The sequence below is a fragment of the Pyrus communis genome, chromosome 9 (assembly GCF_963583255.1).
Source record: "Pyrus communis chromosome 9, drPyrComm1.1, whole genome shotgun sequence".
NCBI classification, from domain to species: domain Eukaryota; kingdom Viridiplantae; phylum Streptophyta; class Magnoliopsida; order Rosales; family Rosaceae; genus Pyrus; species Pyrus communis.
This window is the reverse complement of record NC_084811.1, coordinates 19388387-19408932: the sequence shown is the minus strand read 5'-3', so window position 1 is coordinate 19408932 and position 20546 is coordinate 19388387. Positions and strand designations below refer to the sequence as shown.

Here is a 20546-nt window from a genome sequence, read left to right as displayed (position 1 = left end):
TAAACTCTCAATCATAGAAATTTGGAAATACACCTATTTACATGGAATTTAAGAGTAAATTGTAGCAATGGTCCATCAACTTTAATCAAATTGGAGCAATGGTCCCCCAACTAAAAATCCATTATCATTGGTCCCTCAACTCATCAAAATGTGTAGTCCATTTTGTCAACTTCCTTAGAAATTTGTCAAAATAAGTTATGTTGAAAGAACCATTGCTACATTTGGGGTCCCTTAACTCATCAAAATGTGTAGCTATGGTCCTTTTCGTCAACTTCGTTAGAATTTTGTCAAAATAAGTTATGTTGGAAGGACCAATGCTACAATTGGGGTACCTCAACTCATCAAAATGTGCAGCTATGATTCTTTTCGTCAACTTCGTTAGAATTTTGTCAAAATAAGTTATCTTGGAAGGATCATTGCTACAATTGGGATCCCTCAACTCATCAAAATGTGTAGCTATGGTCCTTTTCGTCAACTTCGTCAGAATTTTGTCAAAATAAGTTATGTTGGAAGAACCATTGCTACAATTGGGTTAAAGTTGAGGAACCATTGATTCAATTGGGTTAAAGATGAGGGATCATTTCTCCAGTTGGATTAAAGTTGAGGGACCAATGGTAATGGATTTTTAGTTGAGGGACCATAATTGCACGTTTTGATGAGTTAAGGGACCAATGGTAATGGATTTTTAGTTGAGGGAACATTGCTCCAATTGAGTTAAAGTTAAGGGATCATTGCTACAATTTATTCGAAATTTAAACTTAGGAATTGAAAGTCCCAAATTCCAAGTTTTTTTTTTTCCACGCGGAAATTTTAAATTCTTTTGTTTATGAATCCAAACGAAGGAATTGGTGCATGTTCATTTATAAATTCTGACATTTGTCAAAATTCAAAGTTTATTTCCCTCCACTACTACAATATATGCTATCACCGGCGGAGGAAAAACCGATGAGAAATCAAATTTCTATCGGAAATTTGGCACAAATCCGACATTAAACAATGTAATGTCGCATTGGAATAGCAACACTATTGCTAGCGTCGCGAAAGGGCTTCAGTGTCGCTTTGTGGGCTAAATCCGCCACTACACAGTGTCGGTTTAAAGCGACACTAACTTTAACGTCGGTTTAAAGTGACGTATACTTACACATTACGTCGGTTTAAAGCAACGTGCATCAGCAATTTAATTGTAAAATATACAACCTACTGTCGCTTTTAATCGACATTGTAATAAAATAAAATAAATAAAATATCCCTTAAACCGACGTTAGATAACAATTAAATAAATAAAATATAAAATCTAGTAACGGTCTTAACCGACACTATCTTTGTTAATAATAATAAAAATAGATGGACAACTGCATGCAATTTCAATTAATTCCAACTAAAATAAATTATATAATCAAAATAATAAATTTTAAGATCTAAATAAACATTAATGAAAATAAATAACAAGAACAGTAGTGCCAAACTGTACATCTAACATTCCTCATAAAATACAAAAAGTCATCCGTCGTAACAAACATTAAATCCGACATTACAAACATAACATAAAAAAAACAAAAAGATGGAACGATTAAAGTGTCATATTTAACCGACAAGAAAATGAACCAAATAAACTACCCAACCGAATCTGCGCCTGAACGTCGTCCAGATCCTTCTGCTTGAGAACCTTCTCCTTGAGATCCTCCATCTGATCCAAAAATCCTCGACAAGTCCACATCAAATCCAACACCCGCAAGCATTCCAGAAAACCCCCCAGCTGGAACTTTAGGACAAAATCAACTAGGAGCAGCCATCTCAGGTCGATATACTGGCACTTGATAAGGCGGTTGCTGCATGTATGGCATGGGCTGCGTAGGCATCGGATACATAGGATATGGAGGATGCTGATTATGGCCAGCATACGGATATGCAGGGTGAGACTGACTTTGGCCCGACTGTTGAGGAGGCTGACTCTAGCCTGATTGTTGGGTTCTCGGGCTATACGATGGTTGTGGCTGAAATCTTTGAAAAAACCACGCAAACAATTGATTTTTCTTGTTCTCTAGGTCCGAAATTCGTTTATTATTATTTTCGTCCCTCATTTTCAACTCATTATTTTGAGTCATCAGCAATGCCATTGAACTCTTAGATGATCTCCTGGAGGAAATTGATGTAGAAGATGAAGAAGATGCATAGGACACCATATCAGGAGTCACACCATGACCGTATCCTCTGACTCTATTATGCCTCTCAGGACCCATAGTATCAACATAAACTTGGGTCCTAAGATCTTCATTATCCTTCTGGCCCGACTCAATCAACGTTTGCAGATTGCTCTCCATTGTTGCCTTGCATTACAATTTTTAAAAACAAAAATTCAATCGTAAAACAGAAAAATAAGCTATAGATAATAAAAATTAATAAAATGAAATACTAACACGAAAAAATCAATTACCCCTGTACACTCCGATGTTTCATCAATCCATGTTTTATCTTTTCGTGTATGACATTCACGAAAAAAGGTTACAGGATTTGCTTCTTTCCCATGCTTCTTCCGCTTTATCAAAAATAAAATTTCATACAAACAATTTTAAGCAAACCTCATACTAAAAGTAAAATTTATAACTATAGATTATTTAAAATTAATCATGTCTTCAAAATGTACAATCCATACATATTCTTCCCACACTCTTGCAAAGGATTTTGTACCAATAATCTGGTTCATTGATTTCAATCCCCGATTAATCTTATTTTTTTCAGCAACCTCCTGGAAAAAAAAAAAAATTATATTAGGCAAATTTAAAGTTATAACGAAATAAATTATGTAAGGTTTACCCTTGTTTTGTCTCTATTCCAATATGCCAACAAATCATCCCACTGGGCAGGAATCACATCAGGAGGAGGTTGGCTGCGCACCTCTTCTGCTCTTTTAGTATAATACTTTTTTTTAACTTATTTCTAAACTCTTTGTGCGCATGCTCCGCAATCTTAAGCGTCATATGACGGATCAAAGGCATTTTTACTATATCTGCATCTTCAAAAAAAATATTTCCCTACATCCATAAAAACAAAAAACAAAAAAAATCTAGCTAGTCAATTATTATTACAATCATTGACTTATTCTTCTATTTTCAACTAAAAATAAAAACACCTATACCTTTATTCTATTCCAAAAAGCTTCCTTATCTTCTTCCGTAACCTTACGCCAATCTTTCTCCAACGGGAGATTTCTATAGTCTCTAACCTCCGCTGGTACATGTTTTGAAAAAGCACTAGCATTATCACTAATGCATTTTCCGGGCGAATCAAACGAACAAAGATGTTTCGTCCATTTAGGAATTGAGGGTCCACGTCTTCGTTGAGATGTACCTTGTTAATACAAAAACACAATTAAAAACCAGGAAACAAATGTATATTTTCAGTTTAGGCATAATAATAGTTCAAACACACACAAAAAAATAAAAATCAAAACTGAGATTAATAACAATTCAAAAAATAACCAGCATCACCCTTGTCCTCTTCCAAATGAAGTTGCTCAAAACGTTGATCTTCACGAGAATTATCCATAGCAAAATTTAATGGAAGGAGAAGGAATATGGCTGAAATGGGGGAAAAAGTAAGCCTGAAATGGGGGAAAGAGAGGGATAAAACGAGAGAGATAAGTGGAATCACGGAAGTGATGGGAAATAAAGGAGATTAAATATGGATAAAAACTTAGCGTCGAAATATGAACACATTGCGTCAGTTAAAACCAACACAAGGTCTGACTCGACCTAGACACACGTAACCTGACATACTTTTCACTGAAAGCCTGACATACTTTTCACTGAAAGACCATTGCGTCGGTTAAAACCGACGTTAGCTTGCATAACATCAAAATAAGGTCCTAGTGCGTCGGTTAAAACCGATGTTAGTTTGCATAGCGTCGAAATAAGAACAAGTTTGTGTCGCTTAAAACCGACACAATATCTGACTCGACCCATCACAACGTAGCCTGACATACTTTTGACTGAAAGCCTGACATAGTTTTCACTGAAAGGTCAGTAGCGTCGAAATAAGGTCATATTGCGTCGGTTAAAACCGACGTTAGCTTGACAGATTTTCATAGCGTCAAAATAAGAACAAGTTTGTGTCGAAATAAGAACAAACTTGCGTTGAAATAAGAACAAATTTGTGTAGTGTCTCTGACAGAAAGACCACCGTAGCAGGTAGTCTCGAAAGTGGATAATTTTGCGTCGGTTAAAACCAAAGTAAGCCTGACCTGACATGACAATGAATGACAAAGGTCTTCCAATCCATTTCCCCGTGCAAAAAAAAGGGGAAAATTCCTGCCCAAAATAAAAAAAAAAAGTTTTAACTTACAAAAAAAAAAAAAAAAAAAAGTGTAACCCAAAATTAAAAAATAATCAGTTATGTTATCTCATATAATATTTTAATAAATTAATTTATTAAGTTGAATTAATTTTTTTTGCACTGTAATTGTTATTTTAATTTGTTGTTATTTTGATAATTTTTTGTTGTTATTTACTAGAATGGATTAGATGAACATAATTTGAGTTGTTATGAGAAAATGGAATGAATAATATTTATAAGCATCTATGTTAAATTAACAATATTAAATATAACATAAACTTATAATATTTAGTAATATAAGAATATATTATGTTAAATTAATTTTTTTTTTGCACTCTAATTGTTATTTTAATTTGTTGTTATTTTGATAACTTTTGGTTGTTATTTACTTGTATGGATTAGATGAGCATAATCTGAATTGTTATGAGAAAACGGAATGATTAATATTTATAAGCATTTATGTTAAATTAACAATATTAAATATAACCTAAACTTATAATATTTAGGAATATAAGAATATATTATGTTAAATTAATTTTTTTTTGCACTCTAATTGTTATTTTAATTTGTTGTTATTTTGATAACTTTGATAACATTTGGTTGTTATTTACTAGAATGGATTAGATGAGCATTTCTCAAAAGTTTAAACCTTACCAATATAACTCAAAGCTTGCATTTTATTCCTTTTACAAAATCTTCAATTTTCATTGATCATCATGACATAAAATCTAGTGTAAATATTTTAAATTGAAGATCGAATTCATCCACTGTATTCATATAGGTTCAAGGAGTGTAAATATTTTAAATTGAAGATCGAATTCATCCACTGTATTCATATAGGTTCAAGGAGTGTATGTGACATCCCACATCACCCAGGGGAGTGATCCTTAAATATATATTCACATCCTTACCTAGCACGAGGCCTTTTGGGAACTCACTGGCTTCGGGTTCCGTAGGAACTCCGAAGTTAAGCGAGAAGGGGGCTTGAGCAATCCCATGATGGGTGACCCACTGGGAAGTTGCTCGTGAGTTCCCAAAAACAAAACCGTGAGGGAATGGTAAGCCCAAAGCGGACAATATCGTGCTACGGTGGTGGAGTCGGGCCCGGGAAGTGATCCACCCCGGGCCGGGATGTGACAGTTTGGTATCAGAGCCTAACCCTGGCCGCGTGTGTGCCGACGAGGACGTCGGACCCCTAAGGGGGGTGGATTGTAACATCCCACATCGCCCAAGGGAGTGATCCTTAAATGTATATTCCTATCCCTACCTAGTGCGAGGCCTTTTGGGAGCTCACTGGCTTCGGGTTCCGTAGGAACTTCGAAGTTAAGCAAGAAAGGGGCTAGAGCAATCTCATGATGGGTGACCCACTGGAAAGTTGCTCGTGAGTTCCCAAAAACAAAACCGTGAGGGAATGGTAAGCCCAAAGCGGACAATATCGTGCTACGGTGTTGGAGCGGGCCTAGGAAGTGGTCCCGCCCCGGGCCGGGATGTGACAATTGGTATCAGAGCCTAACCCAGGTCGCGTGTGTGCCGACGAGGACGTCGGGCCCCTAAGGGGGGTGGATTGTGACATCCCACATCACCCAGGGGAGTGATCCTTAAATATATATTCACATCCTTACCTAGCACGAGGCCTTTTGGGAGCTCACTGGCTTCGGGTTCCGTAGGAACTCCGAAGTTAAGCGAGAAGGGGGCTTGAGCAATCCCATGATGGGTGACCCACTGGAAAGTTGTCACATCCCGGCCCGGGACGGATCACTTCCCGGGCCCGCTCCACCACCGTAGCACGATATTGTCCGTTTTAGGCTTACCATTCCTTCACGGTTTTGTTTTTGGGATGGGAATACACATTTAAGGATCACTCCCCTGGGCTATGTGGGATGTCACAGTGTAGCTGTAAAAAATCATCAAAATCGGACTTAAAATAACCATTAAATCGTCATTTTTTGTTGATAACCGTCGAAAATTTTTTGTCCCGTTACTTGATCTCAGAATGTTTGTTTTTTTCAATTTTTTGCATATACAATCTCGATTTATATACAAACATGTTTGACGGTTGGATCGTTGAAATTAGTTTCGTAGAATGCGTATCCCATCAAAACGATAGATTCACTAACACTTAAGAATTTATTCATACTTTCATTAAGTATAACGTAAGATTTTGTGGTATCCACTAGTATAAATATTTTAATTTGAAGATTGAATTCATTCATTGTATTCATATAGGGTCAAGGAGTGTAGCTATAAAAAATCATCAAAATTGGACTTAAAATAACCGTTAAATCGTCATTTTTCGTTGATAACCGTCGAAATTTTTTGTCAAGTTACTTCATCCCAGAATGTTTGTTTTTTGCAATTTTTGGCGTATACGATCTCGAATTATATAAAAACATGTTTGACGGTTGGATCGTTGAAATTACTTTTGTAGAATGCGTATCCCATCAAAACGATAGATTCACTAACACTTAAGAGTTTTTTCATACTTTCATTAAGTATAATGTAAGATTTTGTGGTATCCACTAGTATAAATATTTTAATTTGAAGATCGAATTTATTCATTGTATTCATATAGGGTCAAGGAGTGTAGCTATAAAAAATCATCAAAATCGGACTTAAAATAACCATTAAATCGTCATTTTTCGTTGATAACCGTCGAAATTTTTTGTCAAGTTACTTCATCCCAGAATGTTTGTTTTTTGCAATTTTTGGCGTATACGATCTCAAATTATATAAAAACATGTTTGACGGTTAGATCGTTGAAATTACTTTCGTAGAATGCGTATCCCATCAAAACGATAGATTCACTAACACTTGAGAGTTTATTCATACTTTCATTAAGTATAACGTAAGATTTTGTGGTATCCACTAGTATAAATATTTTAATTTGAAGATCGAATTCATTCATTGTATTCTTATAGGGTCAAGGAGTGTAGCTATAAAAAATCATCAAAATCAGACTTCAAATAACCATTAAATTGTCATTTTTCGTTGATAACCGTCGAAATTTTTTGTCCTGTTACTTCATCCCAGAATGTTTGTTTTTTGCGATTTTTTTCGTATACGATCTCGAATTATATACAAACATGTTTGACGGTTGGATCATTGAAATTAGGCTTATAACCGACACATATTTTAGTATTTTTAAGTACTGGCGTCACTTTAAATAAAATAGTGTCGCTTTTAAGCGACATAAATTATGGGTGTCGCTTCTAGGCGACACTAATTCTTGTTTTTAAATATTTTAAAGCCTGCATCGGTTCTGAGCGACATATAATTTATTTTTTTAAATATTTTGAAACCCGGTGTCGGTTGTAAGCGACAGATTAATGGTCTTTATATCCTCTCCCCTGTGTTTTCTTTTTCTTCTCTTGCACTTTTCTTATTCGTTCTTCCAATTTATTAGAGTTGAGTGCAATTTTCAGACAGTTGTGTAGTAAGAAGGAGTCTGAGGAAGGATTTAAGCAACTGAATTCAAGAATTGCCTTGACATTATGTCAACTTGAAAAAATATTCCCTCCTGCATTTTTTGATATAATGGTGCACCTCCCAGTTTACTTGGCAGATGAAGCAGCTCTTGCAGGGTCTGTTCAATATAGATGGATGTATCCAATTGAACGGTAATGAATAAATTTTTATAAACTTTTTACAATTGTAGTCATAATTTTAATTAATAATTATAATAATTTGTATTTCGTTTTATAATTGTAGGTATTTGCAAACATTGAAGCGCTATGTTCGTAATAAGGGTCGTCCTGAAGGTTCTATTACTGAAGCATATTTGGTGGATGAGTGCTTGTCCTTTTGTTCCATGTATCTTAGAGACGTTGAGTCTCGTCGTACCCGTAGGGGCCGAAATGAAGATGGTATTGGACGTGGAGTATCTGGTGGGTTATCAATTTTTGACTCAAAAGGATGTTATATGGGCTCAGGAGAAAATGCGGAGCTCGATCTAAATGTTCTTGATCAGTGCCATAGATACATTCTAAATAATTGTGATGAAGTTAGCCCATTTAGAAGGTAAGAACGTTTAATCATACATCTTAATGTTTTATTGGTTTTCTTAACTTTGAAAAAATAATTATCTAAATTGGACATAATTATGTAGGCAACATGAGGAATTCTTGAAAACTAAACATCGTCGAGAAAGGTTAACCATGCGACAAATTAAGGAGCTAAGCAAGAAAGAATTTCCATAATGGTTCAAGTAACATGTGAATTGATATAACAATCATATTATTTATTTATTGTTTTGCATTTTAATTATAACATGTTTATAGTTATTCTGTCAATTTTTATCTTCATACTTACTACAGATGAATTCAAGATATGATGCTAATGACACATTGATATCTCAAGACTTGCATTGGCTAGCTAATTATTCTAGTATGGTTGTGAGTAGATACAAAAGTCACATTGTTCATGGATTTAGATTTCGTATAAAATCTGTGGATGATAAGCATAAGAATAAAAATTGTGGTGTCTTTGTACCTGCAAATGTTCCTGGAGCAATTGGGCAAGTGAATTGTTATGGCAGAGTTGTAGATATGTTCGAGGTCAAATATTGTGGTCCTACTGAAGCAGGAGATAGGGGTCGAGTTGTGATGTTATTTAAGTGCGAATGGGTTAATAGTGAAAGTCCACGAGGAATGAAGACCGATCAATATGGATTTACTATGGTGAATTTCAATCAATTGGGATTTAAAGAGGATCCTTTCATACTAGCATCACAAGCATTACAGGCATTTTACGTGGAGGACACAATTGAAAAAGATTGGCACGTAGTTGTTCGAACTCAGCCAAGAGATTTATTTGACGTATTAGAGGATAGTGATGCTATTGATGATTATGCCATGCCGAACTTGGATGATCGAATTCTTGATAATGAAAATTTCCATACAAGGGTTGGCGTGGAAGAGACTCCCTTTCTTGAATCATTAGCGTTGCCTACCGGGTTTGTTAATCATGCCAATGCCGACGATGAGCTAACAGATGATGACATGGAATAAATATACTAATTATTTTTTGTATTAATTAGACTCTGTTTCATTTTGTATGCTATGATATCGTATAATAAAATTATATTTCTGTTTTTTTTTTTCTTGTTTCCTGTCGCTTTTAACCGACGACATATGTCATCTGTGTCAGACTTGGCGTCAGTTTTAACCGACGCAACCTTAGCCTATTTCGACACAATGTTAACCTTACGTCGGTTTTATGCGACGCAATATTAGCCTATTTCGACGCAAGGTACCTGTTGTGAATCATATGTATTAATGCGAAATAAGGACGATTATTTTTTATTATTTGCAGTTTTATACCCCTAATAATAATAATTATATATTAATTTAACAGTTTTATACCCCTAAAAACTATAATAATTATATATTAATTTAACAGTTTTACACCCCTAAAAACTACAAATTATACGAAACTAATTTCAATGATCCAACCGTCAAACATGTTTGTATATAATTCGAGATCGTATACGAAAAAAATCGTAAAAAACAAACATTCTGGGATGAAGTAACGGGACAAAAAATTTCGACGGTTATCAACGAAAAATGACAATTTAATGGTTATTTGAAGTCTGATTTTGATGATTTTTTATAGCTACACTCCTTGACCCTATAAGAATACAATGAATGAATTCGATCCGATCTTCAAATTAAAATATTTATACTAGTGGACACCACAAAATCTTACGTTATACTTAATGAAAGTATGAATAAACTCTCAAGTGTTAGTGAATCTATCGTTTTGATGGGATATGCATTCTACGAAAGTAATTTCAACGATCTAACCGTCAAACATGTTTTTATATAATTTGAGATCGTATACGCCAAAAATTGCTAAAAACAAACATTCTGGGATGAAGTAACTTGACAAAAAATTTCGACGGTTATCAACGAAAAATGACGATTTAACGGTTATTTTAAGTCCAATTTTGATGATTTTTTATAGCTACACTCCTTGACCCTATATGAATACAATGAATGAATTCAATCTTCAAATTAAAATATTTATACTAGTGGATACCACAAAATCTTACGTTATACTTAATGAAAGTATGAATAATTTCTTAAGTGTTAGTGAATCTATCGTTTTGATGGGATACGCATTCTACGAAACTAATTTCAACGATCCAACCGTCAAACATGTTTGTATATAAATCGAGATCGTATATGCAAAAAATTGAAAAAAAACAAACATTCTGAGATCAAGTAACGGGACAAAAATTTTCGACGGTTATCAACAAAAAATGACGATTTAATGGTTATTTTAAGTCCGATTTTGATGATTTTTTACAGCTACACTGTGACATCCCACATAGCCTAGGGGAGTGATCCTTAAATGTGTATTCCCATCCCTACTTAGCACGAGGCCTTTTGGGAGCTCACTGGCTTCGGGTTCCGTCGGAACTCCAAAGTTAAGCGAGAAGGGGGCTAGAGCACTCCCATGATGGGTGACCCACTGGGAAGTTGTCACATCCCGGCCCGGGACGGATCACTTCCCGGGACGGATCACCTCCTTGTTAATTTTAAACAACATAAATCACTGTTAATTTTAAACAACATAAATCACCACTTATGGTCAAACTTATTTATCATTTGGCCAAACTTTATAAATTTGTACTCTAATGAAAAGAAATTTGTAAAAAATGGAAAGTAAATAAACACACATGTGTTTTGAACCCAAGACATCCTCATTAATTTCAAACAACAAAAACCACCAATTATAGTTAACTTAATTTGTTATTTAACCAATTTTTTTTTAAAAAAAAAAAATTATTCTCTTATGAAAACATATATGAATATACCATTCTAATCATTTTGGTACCCCCAATTTTTTGGGGCTCCGAACGGTTGCCCAACTCGCACTTAGCATGGGTCGGCCTTGTTCGTGGGTTAGGTCTCGCATAAAAGAGTACCATATTGGTGAAAGGACAAACCTTGTAATGGCTTATAAGAGGTTGGACTACTCCTCATATTACCAATTGGTTTTATAGTAGAACCTCAACTTCTTCATGGTATCAAAGCAGGTTGCCCCACGTGTGAAGTCAAATGGTCACATGCACTCTAAGTCACCCAATTGTGTTTTCCATGTGTTAGGCTTGAAAATTCACCACACGTGAGGAGGTGTGTTAAGAATGAATCCCACTTTGATGGGGGGAGGGACCTTGCATGGGCTTATAATAAGTAAATTGGGCTACTTCCCATATTGCCAATTGGTTTTATGATGGAACCTCAATCTCCATTCAATGTATCAGAGTAGGTTGGCCCATGTGCAAAGCCCAACAGCCACACGTGCTTGAAATTCGCCATATGTGAGGGAGCGTATGAGAATGTGAAGGTAAAAGAGTGCCACCACCACATCGGTGAAGGTAAAATAGTCCCACATTGGTGAAAGAAGAAACCTTGCAAAGAAGAGGTTGAGCTACTCCTATATTACCATTTGATTTTATAGTAGAACCTATTAACTCTAGTTAGTGTCGAATGTCGATAACAAAAGTAGCAATACTGCATTATGTCTTACTACATTGTAATCAACTTATTGGTTTTTCCATTCTTTTTCTTCTTGAGATACCTAATTCTTTCTATACTCGCGCAAGTTTGAGTCTATATGGAGAAAGTGTTGGAAATTTTGACTAGAAATTTCATTGTCTCTTATAGATAGTGATTGGAGTAATGGACTTTGAGAATGAAATTGGGTTCAACCTTGGGGTTGGGTTTTGGGGTGTACTAATTAATTGATAATTAATTAATAATTAATATATAATTAATTATCAAAAGATAGGCCTTGGGCCTTGAGGTTCTTGGGCTCTGAAAATTAAATTATTTAATTAATTTTGAATTTAATTAAATTATTTTTGAACAAACTCATCTTTTCAGATGAAGTCTGAAGCCAATGGAAAAACGCAGAGAGCACAGCACCCCTCTGAAGAGATGTCTCCCAACAGTCACATCTCATTCTCATACATGTTGCGAATAGGCATAATCCCTCTATATATACATCCATTTGCATGGCATTTAGAACAAAGAAATTATCAAATTCTTCTTCTACATTCCTAAACCTTCTTACTAAGAGAATAACACATAAATTCGTCAAAAGTTAAGTTTTCCAATGCTGGAATTCTAACTTGATCGTTGAATCTTGATGAAGCAGACGTCCGTAGAACTACAAGCACTGAGTAGGGACGAAATTTCTGTTTCAAGGACATTGCGATACGCAAGCCTCGATCTTCAAGTTGTCTGTTTTATATTTGTGTTTTGTTCATACTCTGTTAATTTCCTATTCGCATTTATTATTTATTAGCATATATAATTTTATCACAAATTGTTGACATATATCCAACAATCTTGAAACAGAAATGGATCAACAATTTGTGTCTATGAATGGTGATGTGCTTCTTAAAAGCCTGAGAAGCTCAAAGGGCTAGACTTCAAGAGATGGCAACAGAAGATGTTGTTTTTCCTGACAACCATGAATCTCGCTCATGTTGTCAAGGAAGAAGCTCTGAAGTCTAATGAGAATCCAATGACGAAAGAGACTGTCATGGCAATTGAAGCTTGAAATCATTCTGAGTTTTATTGCAGGAATTATATTCTGAATAGTTTGGATGACAATCTCTACGACATTTATTCTCTATGCAAGACAGCGAAAGAGTTGTGGGAATCGTGGAGAAAAAGTATAAGATTGATGATGCCGGTTCAAAGAAATTTGTTATCGGTAAGTTTCTCAAATATACAATGGTGGATTCAAAATCTGTTGTTTCTCAGGTCGAAGAAATCCAGAAATTGATCTATGAACTGCACTCCGAGGGATGCGAGATCAATGAGCATTTCCAAGTTAGGGCGATAATCGAAAAGTTGCTAACTTCATGGAATGACTTCAAAATTTATCTCAAGCACAAGCATCATGAGATGAATATGGAGGATTTGATTCGAGGCTAGGAGTGGAAGAAGACCACGGAAAGGTAGACCGTTCTGGAGAGTTTGCTGCCATTGAAGCCAATGCAAATTATGTTGAGGGAGGAAACTCCAAGGCCAAGCCGAAGAAGATTAAGGCTCTGAAACCAAGCAGTTTGTACAATCTGCCCTTGCTCCAAAAGGCAAGAATCTGAAGAAGATTAAGGGCGCATGCTATGTGTATGGCAAATCTAGTCACAAAGCACAAGATTGTTATCATCACAAGGATGGAAATCATGCCAACAGAAACAACAACAACCATGCTAACATGGCAACCACCAATGAAGAATTGGTTGTTGTTGTGTCCGAGGTCAAGATGGTCTCAAATGGAGGTGAATGGTTGATGGATAATGGTGCTACCAAGCACATCTGCGCTGATAGAAATCTGTTCACTGAATACCATCCTGCTGCCCACGAAGAAAAACTGTATATGGGTAATTCTACTTCATCTGCGGTGAAGGGCAAAGGCAAAGTGGTACTCAAATTCATATCTGGAAAGAGTCTCACCTTGCTGAATGTGCTGCATGTTCCTGAAATGAGGGGGAACTTGGTTTTTGGACCTATTCTGATTGCTAAGGTCTTTAAACTTGTAATGGAATCCAACAAATTTGTACTTACCAAGGGTGGGATGTTTGTTGGAAAGGGTTATGCGGCTAATGGCCTCGTGAAACTCAATGTAATTGTCATTGATGATGCTAGTAAAATAAACGCTTCTACTTAGATTGTTGAGTCTTCTAATATTTGGCATGCTAGATTAGGACATGTTAATTTTCGTTTCATGCATAGAATGGTTAAATTAGAATTGTTACCTAAATTCGAAATTGATTTTAATCATAAGTATGAAACATGTACTGAATCAAAATTTGCTAGGCAAACGAGAAACTCAATTCTGGAAAGATCAAATGAATTATTTGGATTAATTCATAATGATCTTTGTGACTTTAAATCCACACCAACTCGTGGAGGAAAGAATTATTATGTCACTTTTATTGATGATTGCAGTAAGTATTGCTATGTTTATTTGATTCATATCAAGGACGAAACTTTGAATATGTTTAAGGTATATAAAGCCGAAGTTGAAAATCAACTTGAGAGAAAAATCAAAGCACTTAGATCCGATAGAGGAGGAGAGTATGAGTCTACTGCCTTCTCAGATTTTTGTGCACAACATGGAATTATACATCAAACAACGGCTCCATACACACCACAACAAAATGGTGTTGCCGAAAGAAAAACTAGAACATTCAAAGATATGATTAATTCCATGTTAAATAGTTCAGGGCTTCCACACAGTTTGTGGGGTGAAGCTTTACTTACTGCAAATACCATATTGAATAAGGTTCCTCTAAAGAAGATTGACAAGTCACCTTATGAACTATAGAAAGGACATAAACCCACTTATAAGACCCTTAAAGTGTGGGGTTACTTAGCAAAGGTGCAAGTTCCGTTACCAAAAAGAACAAAACTAGGACCTAAAACTATTGATTGTGTATGCAAATAATAGTGCTGCTGATAGGTTCCTTGTTGTAAAATCATCGATTTCTGACATACATGTTAACACTATATTAGAATCAGCGGATGCAGAATTCTTTGAGGATATATTTCCTTACAAAGAAAAGGAATCTGGTTCTAATACAAAGAGGGTTCATGATCATAGTCATGATGAAGCCTCTTCTTCTGGTGTCCAAGATGTGGAACCAAGAAGAGGAAAAAGAATCAAAGTTTCTAAAAACTTTGGACCAGATTTCATTGCTTTCTTGTCCGAGAATGAACCTAGAACTTTTAAAGCAGCAATGACCTCTTTCGAGGCTCCTTTATGGAAGGAAGCAATTAAAAGTGAAATGGAATCCATTATGGAAAATAACACATGGGAATTGGTTGATTTACCTCCCAGTAGTAAACCAATTGGTCATAAATGGATTTTCAAGAAGAAACGTAAGGCGGATGGAACCATTGATAAATTCAAGGCACGTTTAGTAGCCAAAGGTTATCGCCAAAAGGAAGGGTTGGATTATTTCAACACCTATTCTCCAGTTTCTCGCATAACGTCAATTAGGACGTGAATAGCGATTGCGGCTGTATACAACTTTGATATACATCAAATGGATGTAAAACAGCTTTTTTAAACGGAGAACTAGATGAAGAAATATACATGGAACAACCTGAAGGGTTCGTGCTTAAAGGACAAGAAAGCAAAGTGTGCAAATTAGTTAATTCATTATATGGACTTAAACAAGCACCAAAACAATGGCACGAGAAATTTGATCATACTTTGTTGACACACGGGTTCAAAATAAATGAATCTGATAAATGTGTCTACATTAAGAGCAATGATAAAACTTGAGTTATTGTCTGCTTGTATGTGGATGATATGCTCATAATGGGAAGCGATCAGGATGTAATAAACAAAACAAAGAAAATGTTGAATTCAAATTTTGACATGAAAGACTTAGTCAAGCCGATGTCATTTTAGGAATTCAAATTAAGAGAAATAGTGAAGGGTATGTCCTTACACAATCTCATTATGCAGAAAAAATATTATGAAGGTTTGGTCAATTTGACTGCAACTCCTTTTGTTGCTGGATACAAGTTGGAGAAAAATAAAGGCAATGCCATATCTTAACTTGAATATTCTCAATTAATTGGAAGTCTAATGTACTTGATGAATTCAACTAGGCCAGACTTAGCTTATGCAGTAAGTAGGCTTAGTAGATATACAAGTAATTCGGCACAAGCGCATTGGGATGCTTTAGTAAGAGTGTTAAGGTATTTGAAAAATACACTTAACTACCAATTATACTACACAAAGTATCCACCTGTTGTAGAAGGCTTCAGTGATGCCAATTGGGTTTCTGACACTACAGAATCCAAATCGACAAGTGGATATGTTTTTACCTTGGGAGGTGCAGCAATATCTTGGAAATCCTCTCAACAGAAATGTATAGCTCGTTCCACCATGGATTCCGAGTTTATAGCTTTAGACTTGGCTGGCAACGGAGCCGAATGGCTCAAACATTTTCTAGAGGATATTCCAGTGTGGCCAAAGTCTGTAACTGCTATATGTATACATTGTGACAATATGGCCGCGCAATCAAGGGCCAAAAGTCATGTATACAATGGCAAGTCGTGACACATCAGGCGTCGGCACAATACTTTTAAGAAGTTGATCTCCAATGGAATAATATCCATTGATTATGTAAAGTCAAAAGAAAATATAGCTGATCCTTTGACAAAAGGCCTACCAAGAGAGCAAATATTATTTTGATCGAGGGGAATAGGTCTCAAGCCAATTCAATGAATCGAACTGGGCGGAAACCTAACCTAGCTGATTGGAGATCTCATGGTCTAGGTTCAATAGGCAAACTGGTTGAGTTTGATTCAAAAGTTGAACACACAACTTACCCATTCTTATGATAAAATGTGTGTTGTTTGTTGAGTTTGAGGGGTTATGTTTTATACATTTAATGACATTAATATCTTGTTATCAAGAGGAATATGACAGACTATTCTTAATTAATGTCACCTATATAGGAGTAAATGGGGCCGCATTTATGAGAATTGAAATGGCTAAATTCTCTAAAGCTCCTACGAAATCCGGGATCTATTCAGGATCAAAATGAACACAACCATATGAATTGACATGTTGCAGACGTGATATGTGTGTAGCATATTGTCTTGGTTTACTACTGCAGTGAACAGTTCAAGATCTTCCACATCCAATGCGTCACCAAGTAAACCCGATATGTTTTCACTAGGGTAAGTTCAAGTCCAAAAGACACTTCACTCGATGCATATCATGTCTATTCTCTCTCAGTTTTAGACAGCCTAGTCATACATTTGCATTTATATATGCATTTAAATGTGGGGTATTATTGGAAATTTTGAGTAGAAATTCCATTGTCTCTTATAGATAGTGATTGGAGTAATGGACCTTTGAGAATGAAATTGGGCTCAACCTTGGGGTTGGGCTTTAGGGTGTACTAATTAATTGATAATTAATTAATAATTAATATATAATTAATTATCAAAAGATATGCCTTGGGCCTTGGGGCTCTTGGGCTCTGAAAATTAAATTCTTTAATTAATTATTATTTTTTAATTAATTTTGAATTTAATTAAATTATTTTTGAACAGACTCATCTTTTCAGATGAAGTCTGAAGCCAATGGAAAAACACAGATAGCACAGGACCTCTCTGAAGAGATGTCTCCCAACAGTCACATCTCATTCTCATACCTGTTGCGAACAGGCATAATTCCACTATATATACATTCATCTGCATGACATTTAGAGCAAATAAATTATCAAATTCTTCTTCTACATTCCTAAATCTTCTTACTAAGAGAATCACACATAAATTAGCCAGAAGTTAAGTTTTCCGATGCTGAAATTCTAACTTGATCGTTGAATTCTGGTGAAGCAGACGTCTGTAGAACTACAAGCACTGAGTAGGGATGAAATTTTTGTTTCAAGGACATTGCGGTACGCAAACCTCGATCTTCAAATTGTCTGTTTTATATTTTTGTTTTGTTCATACTCTTTTAATTTCCTATTCACATTAATTATTTATTAGCATATATAATTTTATCATAGATTGTTGACATATATCCAACAGAAAGTAACTGATCATGTACCCGTAATCAAGAAGCTTAAGAATCAGAGATGCTTGGGGGATTCCAGGTATACATTCATCTTGATCAAACATGTTCCTTCGACAGAATTGACTTTTTCTTCACTGGGGATAGTGCAGTAGATATCTTTCTACAAAGATTGTGCATATGAAAGCTGATAGGAATGTACTTGTAGAGGTTGACATTAGTTCTATGCACAAGCTCTGTCGTTGCTTTCAGGATGAAGACTAGTCTTATAATCCTATTGGTTTAAGGTGTAGGGTTTACGATTTTGAAAGACAACAGCGGGCCCCACGCATTCGTTCAATAAGGTAGGACCAAAATGTTAACTTGAGCATTAGCGGCCTAACCCAATTGGGTTTCCTAGTTTACTTTGTGTTAGGGTTTCCTACGATTGTATAATTACCACATAGAGTCTCTTGTAATTTCTTTATATTTGCCTCCAAAACGGTGTGGAATAATAATATACAAAATTCTCACACTTTTAGCACAAAATTCAACAGATCAAAAGTCAAACGACTAGGCTGACTTGGTTGTAAAAAGATTTTACTCACTTCTTTGCTTTTAGCCATTGAATCAAATTTCAAAGGTTCGGATCACTTGATCCCTGGATTTTGAAGAGAAGGATCCGGAAAGAATCTCTTTCGCTTTGTCTTTGAAATATATACGTGCAGAGCGGATCCACATAGGGAACCAAGTGATCCCGGGACCCTCTGGAGGTTAGAGCAGTACACGTTAGGCTCCTCCAGGCATCCCTGAATGATCTGACCGACAGGTGGTGGTGGAGAGGTGGTTTAGAGCTCCACCGATGCGTACAGCCGGTGTTTTAAACATCTTCCTCCTCTCGTTATTGTGATAGTTTTCAACCCTCCCCTCTCCTTAATAATAATAATTTTCTTTGGCCGGGATTTAAAAATTGTGTTTCGACACACCAGAGGAACTAGAAACTCTACTTTTTACTTGTTTTGTTAAGAAACTTAAAACATTTTTTTACAGCTTTCTTACCCCAAGGGTACTTTTAGTAAACTGAACGAAAGGTGCATCAGAATGAACAAGGATGGAAGCAAGTGTTTCAGCCTCGCTCTATACAGAAATTACAGAAACTACAAATTACTCGGTTTTGCCATCGGCTAAACTACACAAGGGAGGCTAGCTGCTTTCAAGTTTCAACGAGGCTGCTGGATGAAACGGGGGCTGCATTTCGGGCTCACATGCTTTGCTGGCTTCTCAGCGTACTTCCTCGGCTCCACCGGGGATTTAGGATGTCTGTCCTCCAGTGACTTCAAATTCTTCAAGACCGCAGCACTCTTTTCTAACCCCGCTGCCAAAACAAACCTTGTGTCCAACAATCAAACAGCATATTTGGAAACTACTTAAAAGTTTTTCATTCCAAACAACAACAACAAAACCTTATCCCACTAAACGGGGTCAGCTATATGAATCCTACAACGCCACTGCGCACAAAACGGTGCTCCGTTTTGTGCATTGAAGTCTTTCATTCCATTTTACAAAAATCTACAATCTTTCAGAGTATCTGTTCTTACCATTTTTACCTTCAGTATGAGACATTTGAAGGAACTCTTCAAACTGAGATTCTTCTAGACTGGAGAAGTCATCACCAACATCGAGATCAAAGGTCTCTGGAAGCAAATCGGCGACATTGTCAACTTCATTCTGGGTATTATCATAGAAGCCATCCTCACCCTGTTGACTGAGCCAGTAATCATGGTACCATGTGGAGGTTGTGACCAGTTGCCACCATTCCGGGGAGAAATCCTCCACCTGTCGCAGAGCCACAGGGATGAAGAGAGGGGCATTGGGATTCAACCTTGATCCTCCGGAAACCAGTGCCATCTTTGGCCGAGCGCAAGTCAACTGCACCGGAAAAACACAGTAAATCAGTCACGAAATCTTGTCATTTTCAAGTTCCACACAAGTAAATGAGAACAATGCACTAATCCATGGAAAACGTTTTCTAAAGTTTTTAATTTACAAGCACACTGACGAGAATCTAAACTTGCACAGATCGACAATGAAATTAATTCCTTGGAAATATAAACTAGGATTTTCACCTGAGCAGCTAATTGAAAATCATAAATTCAATGAACTTGCAAACTTTCACATTACCAGAATTGGATCAACATCATCGGAGAAATCCAGTTCAAACTAATCAGTCATAAAAAAAAACAGAAATAAATAAACCAGATTTTCTAAGTTTTCCCAAAAATCTTCAGTTTTCTTTTCGCATTTTCCCAAATTTTCTCAACAACCAAACAGAACCAGATCTACCAATCAGAAAATTAAAAACAAGCCAAACCCTTACAGCTAAATCATTCGCTCAATTTTACCTAATCACCAGTTTCTGGTCTTAATTTTGTTCGGACACTAAAACCTAATTCAAAGAATCAAGATTCCAATTTCGTTCTTTTCCTTCATTTTCTCAGCAACCAAACAGGGGTGATAATAATTTTACACCTAATCAGATCCATTAACGAAAATAAAAATCGCAAAATTCGAAAGATTTTCAGTACCTCCTCCGAGGCTTCGAGCGAAGAGGAAAATATCAGGCTGCGAAATATCAGGTAAAGGGTCCGACCAGATAGCGATAAATACGTGTG

General features: G+C 36.0%; 1 protein-coding gene across 2 annotated transcripts; it reads right to left on the bottom strand.

Moving 5' to 3' along the window:
* Positions 1–18865: 18865 nt before the first annotated feature.
* LOC137745052 (protein EARLY RESPONSIVE TO DEHYDRATION 15) lies at positions 18866–20546 on the bottom strand. Of its 2 annotated transcripts, none has more exons than XM_068484914.1 (3): positions 20460–20546; positions 19473–19803; positions 18866–19249 (listed from the first exon to the last, which is right to left on the bottom strand). In XM_068484914.1, exons 2-3 carry the CDS (start codon positions 19780–19782, stop codon positions 19095–19097), a joined length of 465 nt encoding a protein of 154 aa, XP_068341015.1. In that variant the 5' UTR covers positions 19783–19803; positions 20460–20546; the 3' UTR covers positions 18866–19094. The 2 variants fall into 2 exon arrangements, with proteins under 2 accessions (XP_068341015.1, XP_068341016.1); XM_068484915.1 differs by having other exon boundaries at positions 19482–19803.

What these genes read in the sequence shown, in the direction of transcription:
- LOC137745052 (XM_068484914.1), bottom strand. Translation starts at nt 19,782, where the DNA reads ATGGCACTGGTTTCCGGAGGATCAAGGTTGAATCCCAATGCCCCTCTC. An exon ending in TCATACTGAAGGTAAAAATG is followed by an intron (nt 19,250 to 19,472) that starts GTAAGAACAGAT and finishes TTGTTTTGGCAG; the next exon opens with CGGGGTTAGAAAAGAGTGCT.